At 32.4% G+C, this 22,757-nt stretch overlaps 1 protein-coding gene across 1 annotated transcript in view; it reads left to right on the plus strand.

Moving 5' to 3' along the window:
• LOC106461266 (delta-like protein D) overlaps positions 1 to 22,757 on the plus strand; it is an 83,727-nt gene that overhangs the window by 44,198 nt on the left and 16,772 nt on the right. Inside the window, exons 3-7 of the mRNA XM_022388132.1 lie at positions 8,992 to 9,191; positions 9,609 to 9,766; positions 12,349 to 12,502; positions 17,636 to 17,860; positions 20,974 to 21,210. Coding sequence (XP_022243840.1) covers positions 8,992 to 9,191; positions 9,609 to 9,766; positions 12,349 to 12,502; positions 17,636 to 17,860; positions 20,974 to 21,210 — 974 coding nt within the window. The remainder of the gene's footprint in view (positions 1 to 8,991; positions 9,192 to 9,608; positions 9,767 to 12,348; positions 12,503 to 17,635; positions 17,861 to 20,973; positions 21,211 to 22,757) is intronic.

The raw sequence follows: 22,757 nt of genomic DNA on the forward strand, positions 1-22,757 counted from the left end.
ATCACCCACCGTCAACTCTTGGGCTACTCTTTTACCAACGAATAGTTGGATTGACTGTCACATTATAACGCCTCCACGGCTAAAAGGAGCGAGCATGTTTGGTGGGACGGAAATTCGAACCCGCAGATTACGACTTGAGCGCCCTAACCACCTGGCCATGCCGGGCCCTACAGGTGTCTGATAAAATTGTTTGTTTTCTAATAAATCGTTCGTGGTGTCCATAGAACCTGTCTCATTATACAAATTACATATGTAAGTGTTTAATATAACATGCATTTCTGAGTTTATCAGCGCTAAATGTATTTGTATTCCATCTTACTAATAATAATGATCTTATTTGTTACAAATTATTCATACATTTTGGCCAAGACTGTAGTTTCTTATGTTATTTATTTTTTCAGAACGGATTGTTTTCTTGTGAGTTTAGAGGGTTTATTATTCTTTTTATTATTATTGTTTATTATGAATTTTGGCTAAGGTTTACCTGTGTTTATTTTTGGAATATTTGTTTTATTTCCTGTTGTTAAAATTCGATCTTGTATTTCAATTATTCTCATTTCCAAAGGGTATTGTTGAATAAAGATAAATGTGTTTTCTTTTCCTTAGTGTGTTTATAATGATTATTTTTGTGGAAGATTTCTTTTGAGTTCGGTTTTGGGGAATGATTTTTATATTGTAATTACGTTTTCTTTCTTGGAAAGTTTATTACCGAATGGTGATAATATTATAATTATTAAATAATTCGTTTGTTTTTATGCATTTATTCTCTAAGAAGGGTATTTTAAGATGTGCGTGGTGAATCTATGTCATCATTATTAAAGAGTTTTTCTATATGCATTGTCTCTGTATACTGTACTTTTGCGATCATTGGAAGGATTTATCTTGTGATGTGTTATATACAAAGTATTTTTTAATTTTCTTTATATCTTGAGTTAGATTAAGTTACTTACTGAACTGTGGTTATCCTTGTTAAAGGGTTATTTGTGTGTTGTATTCCCAGGTTAAATGGGTTCATTTGTAATCCATCATTGTTAAAGGATATTTTTCTAAAGTTGTTTAGATAATGTATATTTGTTAAATAGTTGTGTTGTGTGTGTTACGTGTATTTCCACGAGCGATAGAAGGTAACAGAACTCCATAACCAGTGTGAATGTGCATGTGTAAATCTAATGTCCCTTCACTGCTCTTCCTACTTCTTTCTTATCTTAAGTCTTGAACTTAAGACAATTATGTTTAGTGTACAACGAAATCGTTCAACGAAACCCAAGAGGTAAACAGAAGCCTCGCGAATGCTCTGAAGAAATCATACAATTCCTTTTTTTTTCGTGACAATTTTCAACAATATTTCATGAAGAAAGTTAAACATCATGTTATCGATAAAACAAACTTATCAGTAATGCAGGGCTTGCATAAAGTGTATCCTTTAGTTTTGTTTCTTATATAACATAATATTTTCATTCACTTATAAATGAATCGTTTCCTTGTACTGCAATGTTCAACACTTACCTGTCTTATACTTGCTGTAGCAGTGAATTATAATTTTGTAGATGGGGGAACTTTTGACATTATATGTCACTTACTCTCGTCTGAATACTTACCAATGATGTCAATTACATACTAATAATGTATATTGCTTCACTAGTTCAAGTCATTTCTGATGGTTGTGGGAACTTTTGACATTATATGGCACCTACTCTCGTCTGAATACTTACCAATGATGTCAATTACATACTAATAATGTATATTGCTTCACTAGTTCAAGTCATTTCTGATGGTTGTGCCCGTGGTGGTTAGAGAAGTGGATACATTTCTCAATACATTACTCAGTACGGTAAACTGTATCTCATTTATGAAATGTAAGAAGCTCTGCGCGTGCATATATAGACTAGTTTGTAGATTAAAAAATAACATTATTGTAAATACATGACAGTGAAATGGAAAATTAATCAAAGTCTTAAAAAATTAGAAAACAATGGTTATAGATGACTTAAAGATATTTCTACACATTATTCCTGTCTGTTAAGATCCTGTTGTTATTTTAATAGTGTGTCGTGTAGTAAATCTAGTTCTAAGACATGTAATGAATGAAAAGTGATACATGAAAACGTCTGCTATACGTAGCAAGCTATATATGTATTAGTTATTGTTCTGTCAACTCTCAATGTAACTGTCAACTCTTATTGTATCTGTCAACTCTCAATGTAAATGTCAACTCTCAATGTATCTGTCAACTTTCATTGTATCTGTCAACTTTCAATGTATCTGTCAACTCTCAATGTAAATGTCAACTCTCAATGAAAATGTCAACTCTCAATGTATCTGTCAACTCTCAATGTAAATGTCAACTCGCAATGTATCTGTCAACTCTCAATGTAAATGTCAACTCTCAATGTAAATGTCAACTTTCATTGTATTTGTCAACTTTCAATGTATCTGTCAACTCTCATTGTATCTGTCAACTCTCAATGTAAATGTCAACTCTCATTGTATCTGTCAACTTTAATTGTATCTGTCAACTCTCAATGTAAATGTCAACTCGCAATGTATCTGTCAACTCTCAATGTAAATGTCAACTCTCAATGTAAATGTCAACTCTCAATGTATCTGTCAACTCTCAATGTAAATGCCAACTCTCAATGTAAATGTCAACTCTCAATGTAAATGTCAACTCTCAATGTAAATGTCAACTCTCATTGTATCTGTCAACTCTCAATGTAAATGTCAACTCTCAATGTAAATGTCAACTTTCATTGTATTTGTCAACTTTCAATGTATCTGTCAACTCTCATTGTATCTGTCAACTCTCAATGTAAATGTCAACTCTCATTGTATCTGTCAATTCTCAATATATCTGTCGACTCTCAATGTATCTGTCAACTCTCATTGTATCTGTCAATTCTCAATGTATCTGTCAACTCTCAATGTATCTGTCAACTCTCATTGTATCTGTCAACTCTCAATGTATCTGTCAACTCTCAATGTATCTGTCAACTCTCAATTTTAATTCAATTTTAAATGCCACATTCTATATTTTTTACAGCTGAACGGATTCTGCTTTTTTATGTAAATATGTAAACGTTGGAAGGCATTATAAATTCTAATTTAAATAAAATGATAATGAACTAGTCTGTAAAAATTACAAATCACTACAAATAATATGCTTGAATAAAACTTAATAAAAATTTCAATGTATACTTCACGTTTTCAGTTGATGGCGTGGGGTAAGGTACTCTGGAGATGAAATGACGTTAGAACATCGTCCAATAACACATCTTCAAGTGCGCTATGTGCTTATCGATGTAATGATTATAAACCTCTTGTCAAAGTTTTTTTATTGCTTCGTGGTATTAATTACGTAATTAAATAAACTTTATGAGTTGTTATTATTTTTCAATTCATAGTATGTTGAGACCGATTGTTTTACAACAGTAGATCTATACAGGAATGTCCAGTTACTGGTTGTTTCCAGTCAAACAAACACCTACTTCCTAATTAAAATACCAAATAGTCCTCTACGCCCACTTGAAACTTTCCAAACCTCTTGTTAAACTTTTGTTAGCACTGTGTGATATTAATTACTTAATGAAAGGTAATTAAAACCTAGTAAGTATTGATTGCGGTTACACGTAACTCATTACAAATTGTTGACTGACACGTAAGTAGAAAAACGAAACAGATTATTAAATGCCATAAGTATGAAACGTATATGTCAAAAATAAAGAGATATAAACATTGCTCTCTTAAAACTTCTACCCAAATTTTATTATACGAAGCACTGAAATTACATGTATATATTATTTTTTAAGAACAGCTAAACTTGTAGAATATCATTGACGTGTGAGAGATGAGGCGTACACGTTGGTTTGGAATACAAAACTTATACTACCAAAAATCATTAAACAGTAAGAACAGCGGGAGATAGTTTAACAAATTATAAGTAAACAAAGAAATATGTATATTCTAAATTTTTTGTATTATCGAGCCATAACAACAACAAAGAAAACCATCACATTAATCACTCCATCTGTGATTTCTCAGTTTTAGTTTTAATTATTTTTGTATTCATAATATGTTAAGACCGATCGTTTTACATTTAACAGTAGACCTGTACAAGAACGTCCAGTTGTTGGTTATTTCCGTTCAAACAAACACCTACTCCCGACAAACAAACACCTACTCCAGACTTAAATTACTACTTAGTATTTTACGCCCATTTGAAACTTTCCAAGTATTTCAAATCTTTACGAGCAGGAAAAACATTTACTCCTGTGAATCTCTAGACATTACCACGTGGACATGGCCCTAGTAATTTAACTTATGGATCTAGTAATTTAACTTATGGATCTAGTAATATAACTTATGGATCTAGTAATTTAACTTATGGATCTAGTAATTGAACTTATGGCCCTAGTAATTTAACTTATGGCCCTAGTAATTTAACTTATGGCCCTAGTAATTTAACTTATGGATCTAGTAATTTAACTTATGGATCTAGTAATTGAACTTATGGATCTAGTAATTTAACTTATGGCCCTAGTAATTTAACTTATGGCCCTAGTAATTTAACTTATGGATCTAGTAATTTAACTTATGGATCTAGTAATTGAACTTATGGATCTAGTAATTTAACTTATGGCCCTAGTAATTTAACTTATGGCCCTAGTAATTTAACTTATGGATCTAGTAAGTTAACTTATGGATCTAGTAAGTTAACTTATGGATCTAGTAATTTAACTTATGGATCTAGTAATTTAACTTATGGATCTAGTAATTTAACTTATGGATCTAGTAAGTTAACTTATTTTTACTCGTAAAGAGTTATCCATATCAACTCTCACAAGGATTTTGTGGAGTAGAGCTGCAATTGGAATAAAGGATTAATTTTTAACGTTATGTTTATTATAACTTCATATTGAACCAGTGATTATATACATATAAATATTTATCTGCCGGTTTCTTGTACAACGGCACGATGACGTTTAATTTGATTTTAACAAACTAGTTTACACTGAGATGGCATCCAAGTATAAAAATCACCTGTTTGAAATATTTTTACAGTTTCATTCCCTCGCGAATATGAATACAAGCTCAAAGTTTAAGTTAGTATTACCACAAAAGTATGTAAATTATTTTTTAAGTACATTTGACACTAATTACATTTTCGTACAGTAATGTCTTTAGTTTGTTAAAAGGAGTCAGGCAATTTTACTTCAACTAAGACTCTCTTTTTTTTCAGCTTCCAAAGCTACTTGTCTTATAAGTGCATTACAGAATCGTTTAATTAGTTATTTACATTCTACGATCTTTATAGCAACTAATGAAGTTTCTTCGTTCCTCAGAGCATATCCATCTTATAGAAATACGAGAATTCTCAGACTCAGTCAACTATCTCGAAAAACTTCTTCTTCTTCAGTTGAGAAACTTTTTTTTTAACTTATAACCTTTCCGAGCTATCTTTATTACATCACGAGTGCCATGGACGCAAGTCAACTCATTCATTCTCGAGTTAGTGCCCCTGGAATTAACTAAATGTAATCGTTTTCTATAGTTACACTAATTTCAAAGTGTCAACGTCATTGGAATGTTTAGCCGTTTTAGCTCATTCTTTTCTCCAATAGTTAACATCGATACAACAAAATTACCAGTTTCTCATAAATTTTGAGATATATTAAATGTATCGCAGAGAATTTGTTTGTTTGTCATTAAGCACAAATTGACAGAATGGTCTATCTGTGCTGTGCTCACTATGTATATAAAACGCGAGTTTTAGAGTTATAAAGCCCTATGACTTGCCGCTTAGCCACCGGAAGGCAGTGCACAAAAAGTTAACGATTCATTTCTTGTCACTATAAGAGAATAAATTATTGTTTGTGCAAAATAGTTTTAATTTCTGTGATATACCTTGTAACTCGTGTTTTGAGTACATATAAATAACAAAAACAGGTAAATGAAGTACTTTTTTGTAAATGCGCCATCTGGTGGTAAGAATGTAGCAAGCAGCAATTTATTAACTGAATTAACCTGGTTATTATTTAGCCTCAGCTTATGAAGAGTAACTCTTTTCTACAGGGTTTCTTAAACTTGCATGTTCTTTCGCTCAAGTCAGATTACTTATTTGTAGCTAAGCATAAAGCTACACAATGTGCTATTTGTACCGTGTCCATCACGTGTATCGAAACCGATTGTTAGCTTAATAAGCCCACAGGCTTACCGCTGCGACACTGGGAAAAGGAGAACTCGAGTCAGAAGCTTTCTTGTAGTAGAACAAACGCAAACATGTTAGCAGAAGTGCGATCCTTATATCTGGTGCATCTCAGATGTACATGCGATACACTTGAAGTAGTAATATTTACGGATATATAACAAGGTTATAAAGACTGGAGGTTTAAGAACTTTCTTGGTTGATAGTTTACTAAAATTTTGTTTGTAGACATGGTCACGAATTCTTCGATCAATCAAATAAATACGAAAACTATTTTTGCCTAGAAGTGCTTTGATGCTGTTAAACATTTTATGTCTAAATTCACAGGTACTTGAGTTTTATACATACGATGAAATAAGATCTTCAGTAAACTTTTTAAAACACAGTCGGTATATAACTTGAAAAAGTAAAATAAAGGCGGTAAATGTTTTTTTCTATGGTAAGTTTCACATTCAAAGCCACCATCACAGTTATGAACAAATGTACCTTAAAATGCAAGCTTGTGTTCTTTCTGATGTTGAACATAAGTTCAGTATTTTTATGTTTACTGTTTAAATGCTCCAAGAATTGAGGAACATGACTTTGACTATAGTAAAAGTGTCTTCCACATACCTGTAATATGATGGTTTAAAGCAGTGTGTTTGTTTTTGTTTGTTTTTTAATTTCGTGCAAAGCTACACGAGGGCTATCTGCGCTAGCCGTCCCTAATTTAGCAGTGTAAGACTAGAGGGTAGGCAGCTAGTCATCACCACCCACCGCCAACTCTTGGGCTACTCTTTTACCAACGAATAGTGGGATTGACCGTCACATTATAACGCCCCCACGGCTGAAAGGGCAAGCATGTTTGGTGTGACGGGGATTCGAACCCGCGACCCTCAGATTGCGAGTCGAGCGCCCTAACCACCTGGCCATACCGGGCCAAAGCAGTGTGAAGGATCCTCCAAAAATTGTTTTTCATAAAAGATTTGCTTGATTTGGAAACAGTTGAGTACAGAGTTAAAATTTGAATGGCAATTAAAACAAGTCCAAAGTCTGGATTTTTCAAGTCAATTGATGTTTGTAACTAAGGGATCATATTTTTTGTTCAGTGGTAATATTTATGATGAGACTGATGGTGGAGCTGTGAGTTCCGCATACATGCGTCATCTAACTAACCTTTTTGTTTGTTTCATTTTACTATATTCATGGACGCACTTCAAGTTTTTTAGTTCGTCGAGTATTTAAATAGGAAACATAAAATTATTGGATTTACTCTTGAACGTCAATAAGATCGTAAACTTACATACTTAGACACATTGGTTCATAATTGGGATGGTAACATTTACCAGCTTTAATTTTAATATTACGAGTTTTATGCCAACTGTGTTTAAAGAAAATTTAATGAAGATGTCAAACACCTACGAATTTAGGCATAAAGTTGGAACGTCAAAATATTTCTACAAAATGGTTTTCCTGTTTGTTTGATTGATCGAATAATTCATGACTACCAACAAAAATCTTGGTAAACTATCAATGTATATAGTTTCTAAATGTTTAATCTGTATAACCTTGTTATAAATCGGTAAATATTCTTATATATATATATATATATATGTGTGTGTGTTTTAAAACAACTACACACCCCACTATCTAGAATGTGTCCGTATGTACAAATGAAATATATTTTTAAACCAGGATGTTTTATACTATATTTTTTCAGATATAACGATCACATTTCTTCAGTGAAAACATCAAATGTGGCTTATTGGTTTACCTGTACTAGCAATACTACATCGGTTCTACTACAATAAAGCTGATGCGACTGAAAGAACGTGCAAGTTTAAGAACGATGAATAAACCAAGAGTATTGGAGCACGCCATAGATGCATGTAACGTAATTGTCCGTTAAAATTGTTCTAAAATCTTAACAAGGTCCACTGACGAACAAAGCCTCTCTATAAAAGAGAGTTTACTCATTCATGAACTGAGGTCGAAAATTAACCAAATTAGTTCAGCTTATAAACTGATGGTAGTTACTTGACATATTTCAACCAGTGCTAGTATTTTACACAGATATGTTTAACATTCATGTATAAACCAAAATTAACCAAGTTAGTTCAGCTTATAAACTGGTGGTAGTTACTTGACATATTTCAACCAGTGCTAGTATTTTACACAGATATGTTTAACATTCATGTATAAACCAAAATTAACCAAGTTAGTTCAGCTTATAAACTGATGGTAGTTACTTGACATATTTCAACCAGTGCTAGTATTATACACAGATATGTTTAACATTCATATATAAACCACAACCTTTTTGTTAACAAAACCTGTCTAGTTTTTTCATGACAAACTTTCCTTAAGTTTATATCAAAGACATAACCATTCATGTCAGTTGTGGGTCAAGGAAACCTTACCTGCAAAGAAACACGAAACCACAAGTAACACAACAAGCCTTACTTCGGGAGCTATATTTACATGAACATTGAATCAGTGAAATAAAACATATTTTCATAGTGCCCGTAACCGATATTAGTGCGTGTGTAACATAATTCTTTATAAAAAGTCACAAACAACACAACAGAGTTAGTACCTTCACTGGGGGGTTCTCACGATGAACCACCCTCTATAATAATGACACTATCATATTCAGTGTGTTTAATTTCGTTCAGAAATATCTGTTACATTAACAAATACAAATGGTGTCATTTCTTTCTCTCTCTCTCTCTCTCCTTTTTTTTTTTTGTCTCTCATGTTTTGATTTTCCGTGCTTCGGTAACCTCAGTATAATATTCTCCTTTACACAGCTTTCAACCGCTCCAAGTAAACACTGAGCAAGACCAAAACGACAGTTTCCAGATGAGGATAACAAACATCACGACAAACAATATATCAGATTGTATGGAAGTTAAGTCGCCACAAGTCATTGGGGAATGGTCTCCTAACGTCTCGAATAACTTTACCATAAGCTTTGACATCCTCCTTCCTGGAACTAACTATTTTAGTAGTAAGTATCCAAAACGTTTATATTTCTGTGTCATAAAACTCCTGTACATCACATGTAACTGTATTATTTCTGGCCTTGGTAGGAGAGTCCTCTTCCACCAGAATCTACCACACAATATTAATTGTTACATCTCTAACGAAAGGAAATTTTTACTTAAATTTTGACATTTCAGAAGCTCTTAAAACTTTGTGTTTTCTTTTACTATGTAAACAACGAACTTCCTGAAAGATCTTCATTGTTTTATATATATTTGTGTGCAATGAAACAACAGCGTTTTAATTGATTTTACAAATGTGGTTACTTTCGGTATATATTGACATATACAAAACCAAACGTAAAGCTACTCTTTGTGTATTTCGTGTTCTATTCCATAAGAAAAGGTTGTTCGTAATATCCTTTAACGCTTATGATTTTCAGTTAGTCTCAAATCGTTGAAACAGCAGTGTGAGCTGGTTTGGAGAGTACAAGTTAACGTGCGATCGGTAGAGTGCGCCACGACACCAACAGAAGGAAAAATGTTCAGGAAAAGGTGTATGCGTAGTCGATTCAGAAAAGGTATCAACATTTTCTTCATTGTATTTATGTCCAGGAAACAATTTAGGTATTGTAACTTACGTTGTATACATACAAGAAGTAAAACCATTTTCATTTTTTATATTTTTTCTATTAATCCCAGTTTCTTAATGGTAGATTAATTAATTAATTAGTGCGATAATGCTGTCCGACAAAGTAAGGTATGGATAGCTATCGAATACGAGAAACGGCTTGTGTTTATTGTCCTTAATGACACTTACAGTAATTTTAACTTTATGGAATCTTGAAATTAATATTTATGCAGTACAAAAATTGCAAAAGATGATGACTAGCTCTGTTTTATTTAAGATGGAATGTTTTTGTTCGACTAGAAGTCGAAAACATGAAAATAATATGCATTATGTAATGTTCCAAAGATAACCTGTAACGGTGAAGTCTAAGATTCACCGCATATGCATTTTTCGACAAGTTATATTTCTCTCCCCCCTCCCCACCCCCGTAGCTAAGCGTAAGACTAGTAAACTTCAGGGATTATAACGCTACAATTAGAGATTCAATCCACGCGGCTGACTAATTGCAGGTAGCATATTGTTTAATGTTGCACTAAAACAAGACAAAAATGTAACACGATATTGGTTGTCTTGCATTTACTTGGTTCTGCACTTTCAAAGTCTAGGTGCTTACACTGCTTGATTACCGCTTATAACGAGATGTCAAACTCTAAAATGAAATCATAACAATGCATAAAGTACAGTTTATAATAACTTGATGAAAGTTAATATCTTACTTTTCAAATTTTAAGAAGATATTTTCATGAAATATGAAAATTATGAAATAGAATAGATTATATAAACTTAGCCGTGCCGATAAACTATGAACTTTGATACAATTACATTACAGTAGTAGCTCGATCAGATATGTTCGTCCTTGCTAGAGACTGAATATTTCCCAAGAATACTTAGTATTTTCTCCTCTGTTTAACCGATGAGATGGGTCTATCTTAAGTATATATATTAACTCGGCTCGAGAGCAATAATTACATCTCGCTTTTGTGAACACTTCTGTACAGTCGGTTAGAACGCGCTATGGTTAAAATCCCAGTTGATCTAATAACGTGAGTAAATCAAATCGTGTGGAAAGTTTGTTTCTCAAAATGGTTTCTTAACCTGAGGGAGATTTGTCTTCAAATTGGAAATAAAGTAAATCTAGTACTTGGATAGAAATAAAAAAAGAGAAAAGCAAACAGATTCGATGTGAGGACACATTCCGTGTCTTGAGAAATGGGAGTGTACTGTGCTACAATCATTCTAAGAAAGGTAGATGGATCTAATCGTTTCAATCATATTTTCAGGCACAATTTAATTATTCTCGCAACTTGCGGGTCGCGGGATCGAAACCCTTCAGCAAACATGTTCACCTTTACAGCCGTAGCAGTGTTATAATGGGACACTCCATCCCATTGTTCTTTGGTACAAAGAAGAAGCCCAACTGGCGCTCATTAGCTGTCTTCCATCTAGTTTATCACTTCAAAATTAAACGCAGATAGACTTCGAGTAGCTTTATACGAAACTAAAAAAACATATATATATATTGAAACTTGTATTGTTTCATTCCAGATAACTTTTATTTAACCAAAAATAATTTTACCCTAAAATTATTCTGTGGGTCCATAACGGCTTTTTAAACGCATTTTTTCTAAACTATTCGTGCACAAATGGCTTTTGTTAGTTACAAGGCTCCTAAATCATAGGAGTCACAGAAAAATGGCATCAGTATTGAACCAACCCCACTAATTATTAACTGGATCTCACATATATATTTTTTCACATAAATTGGGTGATTTCAACAAATGTTTTGGTCTGTTGTTTACACACACACCCAGTGGCTCAGCGGCTTATAACGCTAAAAACTGGGTTTCGATACAACATAGATAGCTCATTGTGTAGCTTTGTGCTTAACAATAACCAAACCAAACTAAATCTTTATACCCAGCATAGCAAAGACAAAAACAAAATATTAATATATATGAGGCAGTATGTGGACCCCATAGAGAATAAAATATATCAGAACAAATTGGTAGTTCGTAGGCTAATCTCTTAAAAACTTCGTTGTAGTATTTAGCTCCATCGAATTTCTACTTACGGCTAAAAACGAATTTGAGAAGCATGGGATGGAAGAAAGATGGCACTACTTTAAAGATGGTTTTACTCAATTATGATAATAGTCCTATCAGAACACCTTACGCAATAATGAAATAATTTTCTATACCATACGTAGGATGGTTTCTAACTGTAATTAGATGGGTAATAACTACGTTTATCTATTTCGCTTTTCTGTGTATTTCAGTCACAGTAAGCTTGCTAGAAGTCTTGGGCTATACAACACCAAAAATGTTGATTTTCTATTCTTAAAGCTGCATTCAACTTGCTTTAATATTATTTCTCACACCCGAAGTTCTGAGATTATATAATTCAATATTTCTTCTATAAAAAAAACTTAATGTTCAAAGCAAGTTCTTTTTTATACTTAGAAAAAAAAGAATTGTAATAAACAATTATTTGAAATTCAGTTTAGAGAGAAGTATGGAAATATTATGTGTTGTAATTGTTTTTAATCTTTTCAGAATAATTTTGCTTGTCAGTGTTGTCCAGGGTACATTGGTCGTTATTGTGAAGAGAAAGATGGTTGCCATAGTAACCCTTGCAATCATGGTGGCTTCTGTGTAGACATTACTGAAGGTCTAGTTGATACTACCTTCCAGTGTCTTTGCCCTCATGGTAAGCTAGTGTTTTATGTACGTTGTCTTGGTTACCGTCATAAATAAAAACGACGCATGATTACTGTTTTGTTGTCAGTAAAACTAACAGTTGTAATGTATAAAGACATTGATATATATCAATTAAAAGTGATATTTTTTAATATATGTTAGTTTCACATTAGGCATACTTATTTACGTCCGTAATGGTTAAACTCTTCGTATCTGGTAAGAAACTGAATGGAAGGAGTTAGTTTCTGTTTAGTTTTCTGTAATAATTTTCTGTTTTCGGAGCTAAATGTTAACCTGCAATTTTGGCACTAGTGGCTTGTTTGAACTTTATAAACGAAAATGAGAAATATTAAATAAAACAACACACTGTTATATATCTGTCTCAGAAAAGGATTTTGTGTAAAATCATCTTTGTAAAATACTAGATTTTTCAGATAATTACACATTTCACACTAGAATAGACTATTTTTTAATATAACACTGATCAAACTTTTGTAGTTTTAATCGAATGTTAATAAACGATATCACGTTGAATATAATTTAGTAAAAAGGAAAATTTTCAACGGCGTTAAAAGTCTATCTATAGCAGATAAACGAAATTAAAACAAATGATGAATTATATAATTATGATTTTAAAATGTTGACAAATATGCGCTAAAATTAGGAAAATTATTAAAATTTATCATAAACTATTAACTGACATATACAACCCCGTCGTATGTTTTTGTATTGACTTTTAATAGCTACTACTCTAAGATTTTACTTTGAATCTCAGATAATTCAGTAACTTATCAAGCTAAGGGAAAAAATAAAAATTATCACATATAAGGCCTATGACTTTCCTTTCTCAGGCAAAATGCAATAATTACAATGTGAATTCTTAGATAACTTTTTCCGTGATTTGCTCGAGATAAGTCAATGTTTCAAAAAATATTTGCCCGAGTTAATTCGGGCAAACCAGTTTTCGACGTATTTTTAACTATTTCCCTGAATTTATAGGGTATTACGATAACCTATCAAAAAGTGAAATAAAAAAACTGCCCTTTTGAGTTCGTTTTCAAAGAGAACCTGAAACGGAAAAAGTTAAAAAGCAAGATAAAACAAAACAATAAACAAACATAGTCGGATATGTCCAATCACTCTACCCTCACTGTCACTAAAATGTCAAGGACACATGGTATGAATTAGTTTTATATTTATTCTGAGATAATATTTCAGTCTAACTAACTTGACCGTTAGTGGATAAGTTCTTCGGTATTATATGAAAACGTTGCTCCGTCATTTTATAAGGCTTGCTTTGAGTAGACCGAAAACGTTGAATTCAATAAATAGCTTTTTTAATAATAATAGGAAGTTGATAAGTAAAATGCTAAAGTTAATCCTATATCACTCGTAAATGTTTTTGTTACCATGGTGTTGAATGTATGCAAGATTGTTCTAAATACTACAATATCTAAAATGTTTAAAGGCCAAGTGCTTCGTACTGGATTAGCTAAGAAAACACTGAAAAAAACCTTTCTTAACATTAGGTTATTTAAGTAGTCATGCTTGTAATTTAATTTATGTATTAAATCATATTAGACCAAATAAACCGATAGCTACAAAATTTTTAGAGATTGACGAAGTTTGTTGCTGTTTTTCCGGAGTTTAAATATTATACAAAGTGTTTCGAACATATCTGCTGCACGAGCAGCTCATTAAGTTCGAAATTTAATTCGGCATTTTTTTCTAAATCTTTTATCACCTATTTGGCACAAACTTATCTCTATTTTGATTTAGGATGAGCAAGAAAGATAACAAGGATCAAACAGAAGAAGAGTCATATGGAATCATATCTATATCTTCTTCTCGACTCTCGCTCTTTTCATATCTGTATCTTTTTCTCGACTCTCTCTCTTTTCATATCTGTATCTTTTTCTCGACTCTCTCTCTTTTCATATCTGTATCTTCTTCTCGACTCTCTCTCTTTTCATATCTGTATCTTCTTCTCGACTCTCTCTCTTTTCATATCTGTATCTTCTTCTCGACTCTCTCTCTTTTCATATCTGTATCTTCTTCTCGACTCTCTCTCTTTTCATATCTGTATCTTTTTCTCGACTCTCTCTTTTTCTTTTAGAACAAGCTGTAAGCTGTATTTCTTGAAAACGTCAGCCATCAAAATCTATATTACAGTTTTTGACTTGTTTCTTAGCTCATTACCCTTTGAAGTCGAAAGATACACTGCTTGTTTAATGTTTAGTATAAAACCGGTTATGGACAGTATTTTCATTTACACAGTTTGAATAATGACTTTCTTAAATTTTACGTCTGATTAGCTCTCATCAGTAACTTGTTTTTTTTTATGAAAGTTTGCCAGGCTTTACGTCGACAAACATTATGTCAATTTTACATATATACTTAGACTATACTGTAGCCAAAATCGGATTTGGGGTAACCGTCATTGTCCGGGTTATAAACTTGAAAAAAAAAATGCGTGGGTGGGTGCTATGATAAATAACACAAGAATCCTAACTTTAATACAATTTATTTATATCATAACATGTTATTACAACATTCGTTATTACCTCACGAAAAGTTTTATATAAGCTTTAACAGCTCAATATGTATATACTTAAAACGTGGAACGAACTGTGCGATGGTCATGGTAACTCTCTTTCTCTGTTTATTTTATAACAAGTTGTAAGCTGTATTTCTTGAATACGTCAGCCATCAAAATTTATATTACAGACAGATTAAATAATTGACGTTCATTGGCCGCAGTAGTGTCTAACGGGCCGAAGTTGAAAGGTCACGGATCAAAGTAGGAAGCGGGTATAACTGAAGAAACTGCTCTTCATATCAGCCTTATGGTGACTGTTGGAGTAGAAACTTCATCCGAGTTTATGTATTATTGCAATAGTGGCGGCCATTTGTTTTCATTGCATTCCTCCGTAGAGCACTCACTGAGATATATAACACCTTTATAAAAGTATGTTGTGTTATAGAAAATGTCATAAAAGTTTTGTGTGTGTGAGAGAGAGAGGACGTGGTGCCATCTATAAATGTAGTTAACGTTAAATTGCGTCAAAGATAATAAATGCTCAATAACATCAGTAATGGGGGTGGAAGGGTTGAGAATCCACCACTAGCATACCCGTTGTTCCAAACTATCATCTCACACAGTTTGGTTGAGCTTGGGCCAGCGACTTAGAAGCAGTTAGATAACGGATAGACAAACACGCAGATTTTTGTGCTTTATATACATAAGATATATACACTGAATTAGTTAAACAAAATGCTTAAGACCTTATCTTCATCCTGTATGTTGTATGTGATTAATTTCAGAGATTAGTTCCTATCATAGTAAGCTATCATATTTTAAAGATTCAATTTTCATTTAACATTTAGTTCAAATTTAAGTAGTAACTGGTATGAGTAAAAACAAAACTCTAAAAAAAATAGTTAATGCTTCTTAGAGACGTTATTATTTCAGAGATTGGCTGAACAATTATACATTAAAGTTGCAGATAAAGTTTTCTGTGAAATTAGAGACACGAGCTTTTGATTTACATCTTAATATAACATCATTTTAATTTTAAGTAAGTTCCGTTTTGTGTGTGTGTGTGGCCTGTTTACCCTCAGTGTTTTGGTGACGAGTTGATTCTACTCTAAACTCACCAAATATAGTAGCATGAAGCAACCATAGAAATAACAATTTCCTAGTGTCTCATTCTGTAACTAATTTAAACTGAATGAACATGATTTGTAATACAGAATATACAAAGAAGAAGAAAGAGAAACACATTACAATATCTTTCCTTGTAAATAAACCCCGAGAATAAGCACGAAGAACATTACAGGCATAAAGCCACATTTCACCCCTCCCCCTCATTTTAAAGGTTTCTTCAAAACATATCGAGGATATGAAAACAGAATAATTTCGAAAGAGTATTCAGAAACCACAATACAATAAAATCGTTATTAGTAGAAACCAAACCACCTAAAGATTGAGTGGAGAGCAAAAACACCATTTACACCATCCCTTGTGAATATGGACTCCAGTGCAAAGATCAACATAAATCAGAATTCGGGAGCATAATATACACTGTAATACAGATTTATCTGCAAAAGCTCATTGGGTCAATAATATGGAATATGAGTCACATACAGAATATATATATATATATATATGAAGACTTCTTCATCCATCTAACTGATAACACTCAATCAACCTAGCACAGAGGTATTCAAAACCTGGATACCCCTCTTGAAACCATGAAATGGTTCAAGCTCTAATGAGGAGACAGCCTTTCTAACAAGACGACTCAAGATCGATTCCCAGTCTCTACCAACAAAAGTAGTCCTTCTCAGGACGTTCCTGAAAATGACAGTATACTAGCAGACGAAACATAGGATATAAACTAATTAGCGTATTTATGTATAAATTATTTATTAATATATTTATTTAAGGTACAGATGTTGTCTATCTGGTGTCACAAGTTGTTGTTAGGATCTTGCTGAACTTATCCAGATACAAGTTGGTAAAGAAACTTGGGTAGGCTCCTCCTCTTCAAAATCGAGTTTAAATGGATAAATAATCGGATGGACAGTTCGAGTTTGGCATCCATTTCAATTTTACCGCCTTTAATGCCGCTAATGAGGACTTAACCAAGCGAGGGGAATAGTAGCATAATATATGAAACCGAAGCCAAATGAAAATGACGTTTAATGTTTAATACCGCGCGTAGCATGAATACTTTTGCATCAGATGACCGGTTTATGTGCCAAGGCTCAAAACAGTTAAAGTGGGGCGGCTTACGCCCGTATTTACATTACCTCTTAAGGCCGGTGTTGTCGGTTACCTTTGATAGTACATGTAATAAAGGAACTAATGGTGCTTGTTTGTATGCTTTTAGCACAAAGCTATACAATAGGCTCTCTGCGCTCTCTACACAAGAGGAATCGAACACCGGATTTTAGCGCTAAGTCCGTAAATTTCCGGTTACCCATTGAGTGGGCAAATGTAGTTGATCGTATAGGCTACTAAACCATGAAAACTTGTCTTTTTGTCAACATTTTAAATAAATACATTAAGTACTATTATAAAAAAAATAAAAAGGTGCGTTTTTCTTCGAGTTTGTTACTAATTTGAAGTCCTAAACAGGCTATCATGGACAGTCCTGCGATGATGTCGTGAATCTTTGCGACCGACAGCCATGTTTGAACAACGCTACCTGTTGGGGAAATCAGACGAGTTATAACTGCGAATGTCCATCAGGATTTATAGGAAAAAACTGTGAAGTAAATGTGAATGAGTGTTTGTCAAACCCTTGTGTTCATGGCGTTTGCGAAGATGCAGCCGGAGGGTACAAGTGTTATTGTTTACCAGGTAAGTTTGTTTTTATATAACAAATAAAATCTAGGGATCAAAGTTGCATAAACTTTCCCCTATATAAGAAACTTAGACTTACAGTTTTGCCAAATAGCATGAATGCTTTTGTACAATATAAAATGAATGTAAAATCAAGTAGATGTTATAAAGGCAATATTTACAAATTTTGTTTCTAATTTTATACTCTATTGACGAAGGTAAAATTGATCAATAGATCAATGCTTAGTTTGTGGTACAGTGTCTTTAGCAGAGTCAACACCAAAATACAAAAAATTAAATTACCTGTACTTAATAAATGTACTTGCTAGATTCTGTACTAGCACTGAACTGTGGAAATAGTTAACTTAATATATAGAGTAGTTGGCAAAAAAACTGCTGGGAAAGTAAACTATTTAGTGCCTGACGTGAAATTTAGCGAGTAAGAACGATTACTTGCATCAACTTAAACACACCTAAAGCTAAAGTATGAAAGGCTGAAAATATCGCTGAAGTCTGTTTATTTGTCTAAGCGCAAAGCTACACAATGGGCTTTATGCACTATGCCCATCGCAGGAGTCGAACCCTTAATTTTAACGTTATAAGCTCTTAAACTAAACGCTGAGCCACTTGGTGGGGGGGGGGGCATAACTAATGCAGCAATAACAGTAATTACATTGCTGGGATTTTTTATCGCACACACACGTGTCTCAACCATCAGAAAGATTCACACACTATTGTGTTCCTGACATAGGTTCTTATTCGATTAGTGTCGTATATACTCATTTTTCCAATAATCGTAAATACATATATATTTACTTATTAAAGCGTGAACAGACACAAAAACACAAATTAGTGAGAATAATAATTCATGCAGGTATTGCCAATGGAAGAAAATTAACATCAAATGTTTATGTTCTTAAAATTATCAATTAATTTTTAAGTTTTAATTATCATAAATTATTTACATTTTAAGAGTGAGCAAAAGAAGTGAAAAAAATTATATAAATCGAAGAAAATTTTAAACAAATATAAGAACTGTATAACATCGTGTCTATTCTGTTGTTGCTATTTTCTTAGTGCAAAGCTACACAGTGGGATACATGCACTCTGTTGGCTGCGGGGAACCGAACCTTGGATTTTTGCCTTTTAAGTCCGTAAACTTACTATTGACTCACCTGGGGATTGTGGAATATAAATTGTGAATTATAGTTTAATCACGGTAGACTATTTTCAAGACCTATAACATACACTAAAATGTTAATATTTATATCTATGTTAAACATTATTTTATTTAATATTACTGCCATACCTATAACATACACTAAAATGTTAATATTTATATCTATGTTAAACATTATTTTATTTAATATTACTGCCATACCTTTCTTCGTGCTCTACTTTAATGAAATTCGTAATTCAACTAACTTTAACCAATTTTTCTGCTTTCTATCTTTCATAGTATATAATCTTATAGGTAGAATTTGGTCTAACATGTTTTGTCCGCATACCGTTACCACAAACAAATTATATATACATATATATGTCGTGCTCCGCACTTTGGGGCCTAGGTGCGTCATAAGAATAACGGTGAACTCACACTATATCAGGTCAAACAAGAGTAACCCAAGAGTTGACGGTGGGTGCTATTGACTAGCCGTCTTCCCTTTAATCTATCACTTCAGAATTAGGGACGGTTAACGCATATAGCCCTTGGGTAGCTTTATGTGAATACCCCGAAAAAACAAACAATTAATTATACTTTACTTTAGTTAAATATTTGACAAATTTAGTTCAATGGGAACATGACTGTAAAACATATGATGAAATCTTTCTTTTTTTCATCGATAATAATATTTTTTTTTGGGGGGGGGGCTAAAATATCCTAAAAAAAGGAGTTACTAGATCATTCCTTAAACAGTGAGTAATAATTCTGAGACTTTAGAGTAATTAACGGACTTTTATTTGATATACTGGTGATTTATTTAAACTGATCAACTTGGTCCTACATTGTAGAAGTATAACCTCAACTTTAATACAATGTAAAATAATACTATCTTTTTTAACAGTTTCGTTTTGAGTTTACTTACTGATTAAATATTATTTCATTATACGTTACAGCAAAAAATAATCTTCCTTACTGTAAAAGCTGTAACATATAATAAAACAAAATATTTTTATTTGGAAAAACTCACACATATATACAGTATCGTGTGGCATTTCTCATTCTCCATCTTCATTCGTCAGATTTAATCCACTGATAGCTGAGGATAATGCAAAAACTTATTGTTTGACTTAGTTTTTCTTAGGTTCATAAAAGTAACATGAAAAACTATTGCTTGAATTTTATTTATTAGATACATTTTTGAAAAGGGTTATTGGGAGAATTTTGCGCTATATTTAAAACAAATAATAAATACATTTTTATTTTAACTGCATTTTATGATATTTACATTCAAAGCTTTTACTTTTCACATATTTAGTATTTATTTCGTTAATGCTTTATTAAGAAATACTTAAAGATGTTTTTGTCAGCCTTAACTTCTGGAAGTCGTAATAAAAAAATTTTTTGTTAAGTGATTTACTTTGTTGGAGAGAGTACTACACTTTAAGTACTGTAAAAATCAATATATTGTAACGTTCCCTGTCATTGGACGGGTTCTTTTTCATTTTTCGGTAAAAAAGGAAATATCCAGTCAACTTATTTTTAACAAGTTACTTATTTCTTTGATAACGTTTTAGCATTTGTTAGGTTTAACTCACAAATAAACCTTAACAGTCACTTATTTGTAAAACTTCTTCTCAATGGCACAATCTCAAAACAATTTTCAGTATTGAACTGACTAACTCATTCATTGCCTAATTAACTGAATTACAGATTCAGTGGCAAATTCACAGATTGACTGATATTTTTTATATTGTTACACGCTTTTTTTCAATAATCTACAAAATTCGAGACGTCACATCAAATCTAGACACTCGGGATACTTCTAGGCCTCACACATCATCATCATTACGTCACGCCAAATCTTCCTCTAGCAAAGAATACAAAATGTCTAAATTAAAATATTAAAAACAGCCATTAAAAAATAATTTTCACTAAGATATGTACAACGTATCATTTTTTACTGAAGGTTACGGAGGCGACCACTGTGAATTTGAATATGACGAATGCGATTCTAGTCCGTGTATAAACGGTGGTGCTTGTGAAGACTTGGTTGCAGGCTACAAGTGTCATTGTGGTCCAGGATACAATGGACGTAGGTGTCAAGTAAAAGTAGACTTGTGTCAACCTAACCCCTGCCCTAGTCCGGCGCAGTGTGTCGACAGAGGAAACAATTACAGCTGTATTTGTCATCCTGGATATAACGGTACGATTTCTATGTCAACATCAAACAGTCAGTCAGTGTTTTCTAAGTTTCAACAGTGTCAGAGTTTTCTTAATAATCACTTAATTTTATACTCATATCTTAACAACGTAGTCAATCTTACTATAATGGACATAGCGTGTATGTCAGTATCTATGTGTGTAACCAAAACTCCTTCGTCATCTAGTGAATGGCACCACAAACACAAATCCATAAAAATTTTACACTTTGGGTATTCATGATTCAGACAATTAGAAAAATAACTGTGATATGTGCAACAACTATTTCTTTACAATAGAATACAATTTTAAATAAAAGTACTCTCCTCACAACCAGAAAATGGCTTTCACTAGGACTATACATGAGGGCTTCATTATATCTTGATTAATGTAGTACTGAGAAAGTGAAATTCTTAAAAAAACAATTATTTTTTTCAATAAACGGTACTAATTTTAATACATATATTGAAACATTACAGTTTATATCAGTAAAATTTATGAAAATGTTGAGCTCTGTACATTGAATCATTTTGATGAAATGAGTTGCATCTAACTAAAGAGCAAACTTTTTCCCGTGCAGTACTTTCTAGAAAAAAATCATTTTTTAGAAAATGTTCAGTTTTTTCTAATTATTTTTTCAATGAAGTATTAATACTACGATTAGTAAACAGCAGCCCTACGGGCGGCATTTCTACTAGTATTATCTAATTCTAATAAAATGAAACGGAAGGACAAATTAATTGTTTAAGGTAGTGACACTTACTTTGATATTAACATTGAACTACTGAACACTGAGATAATTTAGAAGAATTTGCTTTAATTTTAACCTTGTCAGGGATGATTTTCGATAGGACAGAAACATTCTATATATTAATGTAATTTTTAAACGTAGTACTGAGAAACTAAAATTCCTAAAATAACTATTATTTTTCAATAAACGGTACCAATTGTAATATATAAAAACATTACAGTTTATATCAGTAAAATGTATGACAATGTTGAGCTCTGTACATATTAACGGGTGATTTGACTATCTTTAATTTTGCAGTTATATATGGCAACCCGAAGAAGTAATAATTTTACATATGTTGTAAAACTATAAAATTAGGCTTAATATTAAAACTTAAATTTTTTCTGTTTTTTACAGTTTTTTATGTCTTGCTTTCTTTTCTGGGCATAATGCTCTTTTCATGACTTAACAACTGACAGTGACAGAAGAAATAGGAAAATCAAACGAAACTCACTTATATGGAACATTTAAAGTACTTTAAATTACTATCTCGTTTCTTAGTTAATGCTAAATTGAAGTACCTCATTTGAGTATCAATTTAATTCAATCTTATTATTTCCGCTGTTCAGATAGAAAATTATTTTCCATTTTATTCACGGCAACATGCACATTTAATTATATTACCTTCTTTTAAGCTTTCACTTTAGTAAACTCAATAAAAATAGACGTTTTGAAGAAATATTAGGTCGTCAAGAAATTAATGTCGCTTATTTTAGATGAAAAACCCGAACAACTTTCAGGGCCATTTCACGAGTGTGTTG

Source organism: Limulus polyphemus, unplaced genomic scaffold (assembly GCF_000517525.1).
Source record: "Limulus polyphemus unplaced genomic scaffold, Limulus_polyphemus-2.1.2 Scaffold924, whole genome shotgun sequence".
Taxonomy (NCBI): Eukaryota; Metazoa; Arthropoda; class Merostomata; order Xiphosura; family Limulidae; genus Limulus; species Limulus polyphemus.